Raw genomic sequence first — 6,582 nt, 5'->3', positions numbered from 1 at the left:
ATCGTTGTCTTACCAATGCAATCACCTCCATCCCAATCACAAGCTGAGTTATTACAGGCTTTATCACAGTAACCATCTTTAATCCATGAACCAGGACATCCCTCAGCACAGTTTGGCACAGGCCAAGTCAAGTAAACCTGGAACAACATTACAGTCTGAGTCAAGGACTGGCAAATAAAAGTCAACTGAGCTTGTTTCTTGGAATACAGAGACTTAAAATAATGCCATCCTGTGCATAGTGCCTTCAGTGTTTTACAAACAGCATTTAAACCTTGTCACCTACTAGGTAAATGTTATCCCTTTCAAAGATAAGGAAATTAAGTCTCAGAAGTTAAATGAATTCGCAAGGCTATACAGCAAGGCAGCAATAGAAAGCAGGACTTCCCAAATTCATTTCTGCAAACCCTATTCAAATGAAAATTAGTGTTATATTTTTTTTGTTTAATCAGATAAGGAGGGGAAAACTTCAAATTTAAAATAGCTCTGCAGTTCACTTGTTCTCCTGACTCAAAATGTTTCTTCATCACTAACCAGTCATGAGATAAGTAGCACATGTTGAACATAATCCCTGAAGCATCTGATCCTCTATGACTTAAATAATACTAAGAATTGCCAAGATAAAAAATGCATGTGAATGTATTTTTACCTGGGAAAGCATTAAAAAAACCACACATTTTCCTCTAGACATTTGAAAATTTTAGTAGTGCTTTTGCTACCGAAGCACTGATCAGGTTTATCACAAACATTTCATCTAAACTCGCTTCATTCTCACAACAGAGACAACTACTGAAGAACAATAAAAGTGCAATAACAACAGGATTCTGCAATTATGTGCCTACTTTCTCAAAGTCTCCTAATGTTCTCAAGTACTAAAAGCTAGTAATTTTACAGTAGCTTAAGCTTATTTTGTACAACTCTTTTGTGTGTGTGCGCGCGTAGGTGTGTACACATCTGCCTGCATGAAGCATTTAATTCAGTGGTCTCTAGCATCTGGTGTTCCTTTCTATTTATTATTTGTATTAAAGCAGTAAGAATTAAGTGTTTCCCTCCATGTTCCTCATATAGATCAAGCTCATGGTTGAAAACTCTGCTGGCAACCACATTCTTTATGCATGGCTATTGCTAACATTTCCTCAGCCTGCTTTCCTCATTTAACTCCAGTGATGATAATAGGTCAGTTGAAAGACTAAATCACTCCATGTTCATGAAAATCAGTATCTTTCAGTGAACAATTACATAAAGATTTGACAAAGATATTGTGGGTGTCTGGAATAGAGATGGTTAGTAGTAAATTTTAATATTAAACCAGTTTGAGCATTATCAGATTTCAGCGTTCCCATGGAAGAATCGATTCTGTTTTGAACAAAAAATGTCCCACAAAACAAAAAGAATTTACAAGGGAGGAAAGACTGACAGCTTCCAAACACCAAATCAGTCTTTCCAGTGCTCAAAGTGGGGGAATTAGGGAATGACATTGATAAAGTAAAGCATGAAGCCTGACAGAGGACCATTATACCCCCCAAAACCTGGGAGAGAACACTGAGAAAGGCAATTCCAAACATCCACACAGCACAAATACAAAAAAAAAATAAAAATAAAAATTGGTCCTCCCCACCCTGCATCTTTGCTAACAATTGCCTAGTTAAGAATAATGATCCTTTACAGGTTAAAAGGTGAGGGAAGGGAAAGTTTCTTTCACTTGTTCTCCCTTTCAAAGTAGCATTTCTTCAGTTTTCGTGTTATTAGCACAAAAAAGTTTTAAATCTACTTAAAAATCCTTTCCTGAGAGCTTACCTTCTGACCTTTAGAGTGACTGTAAAAATCATCAGGCCAAACATCTTTCCCGAACATAACATCATCATTGAGATAGATAAACTTCTGAGAGAGGCCACTGATACGGTGAATGTGGCTTTCAATAGCTGGTGAACTGAAGGTAGGCAAGTGACTCACATTCTGAAATATTTCCTAAAAAGTAAGAAGAGACAGTGAAGTTTTTCTTCTTTGCTAATGTATTTTCTTTTTTTTTTCTTTCAAATATTTCCTTTTCCAACATAACACCATTTTCAGTTCTGCTGCTTAACTAAAAAACTGCACCTGGCTCAGTGCAAAGACACAAACTCCTGTTTATTTCACTATGTACTGGATCAGGCCCAGTGTAGATATATTTATACTACTTCTGCAGTACAGGCTGCACAAAATTTCAAGAAGTTGAACCTGCTCCAACATTCAAACAGCATTCTTCCATTTCTTTCAAGTAACTAAGCAAGCAGACAGCAACAGAAGTTGAATTAGTATCTTGTTACCACTTAGGCTGCTCGGGGCTCCTATGTCATGCTCAGATACCAAAATTACTCCTGAATTTATAATAAGAAGCTACTACTATTTTTTTTTTTTTCAGGAAACTTGAGGGATTCCCTTTCTCTTTTAAATAAGCTTTTTAGAATACATATCTACTTTTTTTTTTTTAAGCCATCTTCTTAGTTCTAGTAATTGTAGTCTATCCTGTCCCAACAGAAGTTTATTAAATTAGCACTGGTCCTGAGACAATGTTTATAGATTTGTATTGCCTCTTCTTGCCTCTAGGTTTTTTATAAATAGACTTTATAAGGAAATTAGACATGGGTATACACTAGCTGAAGCCTTGTTATTTGGAAAAATGACTGTGTTGAGGCTTGATCTATTTTAAGTTATCTGCTTAGTTATCGGCTTAACCAAACTGAAATACAAAGACATATTGGGGCTTAACAAAACAATGAATGCGAGAGGGGAGATGTGGTCACTTCTTCCTTCCTAATAAATGCAGCTTTTAGCTGAAAGGGGATAGCTGGGCTTCAGAACAAACAGAATCATTATCAGCAGTACTTCTGTGATTTTTTTTTTTGTTGGTGGTTGGGTAGATTTGTTGTTTCTCCACCACCACCTTGGTGTTGTTTTGCTTTTTGTTGGTGGTGTCTCCTTGCTTTCATGTTTGTTTTTTGCTTTTACCTGGTGGGTCACTATGGTTATCCGGGGATTATCCAGGTTAAGCCAGGAAGGAATTTGCCCATTAGTGACAATGAAAATATGTCGCACCCAAGGAGCATGCCTCTCTATTGATCGTAACGAGTATCTCAGTTCTTCATTATCTTCAAAACGGCTGGCAGAAATATCTTCATCCTGTTTGGACTATAAAAAAAATCCTTTAGATTTAAATAAACCATTCAAGTTCTGATCCAGCTAGATAACAAGAGTGTCCTTTAACATATGGGTCATAAGTATTTTGAGACTTAGGCATTCAAAAATAAAAGATGCATTGATCAAGTGCCGTTATTTCTCTAAAGGATCATGTTTTACTAAATTATCAAGGTGAACAATACATTCTTCTGACACCAATGGCTCACCATAAGGTATCATTGGGTCATCTGCTGACCACAGTGCAAGACGACAGCGCGTTGTACAATCCCAGCTCTTGAAGAAAGAACCCCAGTTAAAAAAATGAATAAATCCTGTTTTCCTAGATTATTAATCTTATTTCCTGATCTCGATCAAAAGCCAAGCTGCATTTCAAATCTGTAACATCACCTTTCAGAACTGCTGCTTTAAGAGGCTGGGGCCTTCCAAGTTCATCATGTCATAAACCATATATAACGTGTCACCTAATATAGACACTGGAAGGTGATGATGTAGCTGCTCTTCAATTATACCCTGGTCTTTCATTTAAGAAAAAAATAGGCAGGAGACAATCAACAAAATTAAGCCTAATATTCACTACCAAATAGCTAAAGGTTTCCATATGTTTTTTGTTAAAAGGCAACATTTTAAATTAGAAATTCTTCAGGCAAGTAACAAAATTAGGTTATATGATACTAACATACGTTTCTTTCCTATTTATGAGAACTTAATCGCCTCTTCCAAAACGGAGGATTAAGGATGCCGAAAAGGAGTATTTCTAAAAGAACTATACCCAACTACAACAGGAAACTTGAGGGAAAAAAAAAAAATTGAACATTTAGCAATTACTGTTTTCACTGCAAATTCTATGCACAGTAATTAAGTCTCCTTTTCCAATACGTAGAGTAAACCAACATAAACAAAAGATAAACAAAAACATAAGTGAAAACATTTCACTAACAACAGCATATATTGGCTAGGTACCCATCTACAAAATGTATAACGCATAATTAAATATGAGGAAGTATAAATTTAAAGTGCAGGGTTTGTATCAATAAGCAGAAGTTCCCCAAAGCCAGGTTCACAGGGTACAGAAACAGACTGCAAGTATTATTAGAGAGGGCATATTTACTTTATCCATTTTTAACATTTATGGTAAAATTAAATTCTAGCGGGAGAAAAAAAATCAACATTTTAGAAGATCTTGTGATTTTTTTTTCCTTTTGATAAACTTAACATTCTTCCATGTAACATTTATTCTCTTTAAAACTTCTTTCTTTACAGATAACTGCATTTAATTTCTTTGATTTTTTTTTGAAGAGAATTAATTAGTATTTGTTCAGTATGTGACACTGCAAATCAAAAAACCTTAAGAAACATACTGAGAAGAAGGTAATCGTGTTTGTTAAATAAAACCCTGTCTCCCTCCCACGCACAAGAAGCCTGCTTATCTGCCAGTCAGTATCAATTAAGCCTTTCAGGACTTGACAGCACATAACTTTATCAGAACATGCACAGAGGGCAAAATTTTTCATTTAGTAGAGAACAAGAAAATTTCAATTAAATGCCACTCTGCATGATGCTTCCTCCTTCCAGAATCTGGCAACATTCTTATGACATTTTATTATAACAAAATAAATGCTGGGTTCTTAACACATCCAAACTTCTGAAAGAAATCCCCTGTTCCTTGTCATTAACTAGTTAACTGCAAGCCTCCCTCTGCATTCTGCAACCTTCACATTCCGTAACAGGATTTACCTACCTGACTGACAGAGCTGAGGTCCCACAGTAAGTAAGCAGGATTAAGCATTAATTCTTTTCCATCTATAGTCATGTTCTTCTTTGCTTGTTTGCTCAGTTCATGGAAACCCTTAGGGTTATTCAGTTGCAAAAGAGCCACACTGGCTTCTGAATAGAGCTGCAACTACACAAGCAGAGAAAATAATTTCCAGCATGCACCCATGGCAGTTCTATTCCTTGGCCAATTCAATCATTTCACTATATTTTTCATACTGGAGTTACTAATAAGAATGACTAAACACTGTTTATAAGGCAGTACAATTTTGTAGGAACACAAAAAGGGGGCAGTAAAACAGGAAATGAAAAACATTTAAAGATACAGAACACTTGTAGATGGTAAGCCTTAACGTTCCAAAAAAAAATATTTCACTTTACATAGTAAACCAGCAAGAGTAAACCTGGCTATATTAGAAATATTCCTTAAGTGATTAATAAGTCACTCCAACATCCAACAACAAAATTTGGATTTTATTTCAACTTTGTTATACGACTGAAAGAATCACACTCTCCCTCCCCCCCGTTAATCAACCAATACTTTTCTGAGAAAATTAAAGTCACAAATTCATCATTGCTGTCAGAAGCGTGAAATATTCAGAATGGTTTAGAGATCAACATACAGTTCAGAAATCTGAGATACAAAGGGCTCCAGAACTAATCCATGTGGGTCTCCAAGTCCTTAATGATGGTTGCCAATAGGCTGTTAAGGTCATTTCTTAGTTGGGGACTGTTTGATCTGTTTGCTGTTTTTATCTCTTGCCACTAGTAATTCTGGATATCAGATTTCATAATGCACAGGGCAAGAAGCAGCTTGCACTCAATGCCCTCTCTAACAGCTATTATAACTTACAAATTGCAGGGCAATGAAACGTTTCAGTAAAAATATAGCATAACCCAATAAAACACTGTGTTTACCGTATGCAGTAGTGTGAGAAGACACTGTGCTGAAAGTACAACTGTACATTGATTCTCCAAATGCATGCATTCAACAGACTGAGAATAAAAATTGTTAATAATTAACTGAATTTATTAGATGCAACAATTTTTGTTCTTTCATGCAACATAAGACTAAAATGCACATCTACCAGATTTTCAGTTGAATATCCATAAAAGCAATAAATAAAATTTTAACATTTTCAGGTTAGAAAACAGAAAAAAAAAATCTTTTTTTTTTCCTGATAAAATCTGACCTTTTCAGCCCATTTTAAAACAGCACTTGTCCCAGAGTCAGTACCCTATTCCCTTAGCAAGACCAGCTGTCCCACTTGTGACATTTTAAAGCTGTTGATGCTTTGACTCATATGCTATTTGAGATCTTTCAATCTGACTTATGAGGCCTGCCATTAGAAAAATCTGATAAATCTCAGACCTTCCAGGGAATCATTTGAACCTACGGGTGGAAAGGATGGCTTCAGTAGTTAAATGGCTGAGGTATAGTTACGGACTGCAACCAACAACCTCCAAAAATATCAATATCTAAATGCTACAGATTACAAAGCTGCCATTAGCGGGTATGTACTTTACTTAGTAATACAACAGTGTCACACAGTCCCTTAGAATCTGTCATATAAAATATACATATAACAAACCAAAAATATTGCCACTCTAGAGCTTTGAAAGTGTCTAATCATTTTG

General features: G+C 35.7%; 1 protein-coding gene across 2 annotated transcripts in view; it reads right to left on the bottom strand.

The window, feature by feature from the left end:
• GNPTAB (N-acetylglucosamine-1-phosphate transferase subunits alpha and beta) overlaps positions 1 to 6,582 on the bottom strand; it is a 44,466-nt gene that overhangs the window by 17,343 nt on the left and 20,541 nt on the right. For both annotated transcript variants that reach the window (XM_040544928.1, XM_040544929.1), the window contains exons 8-11: positions 4,913 to 5,074; positions 2,986 to 3,165; positions 1,795 to 1,965; positions 14 to 137 (exon numbers count right to left, since the gene is read on the bottom strand). In XM_040544928.1, the coding sequence (XP_040400862.1) occupies positions 14 to 137; positions 1,795 to 1,965; positions 2,986 to 3,165; positions 4,913 to 5,074 (637 nt within the window). The remainder of the gene's footprint in view (positions 1 to 13; positions 138 to 1,794; positions 1,966 to 2,985; positions 3,166 to 4,912; positions 5,075 to 6,582) is intronic.

This window comes from Cygnus olor, chromosome 1, assembly GCF_009769625.2.
Source record: "Cygnus olor isolate bCygOlo1 chromosome 1, bCygOlo1.pri.v2, whole genome shotgun sequence".
Taxonomy (NCBI): domain Eukaryota; kingdom Metazoa; phylum Chordata; class Aves; order Anseriformes; family Anatidae; genus Cygnus; species Cygnus olor.
The sequence above is the reverse complement of the archived record's forward strand: the minus strand, read 5'-3'. Positions and strand labels throughout refer to the sequence as shown.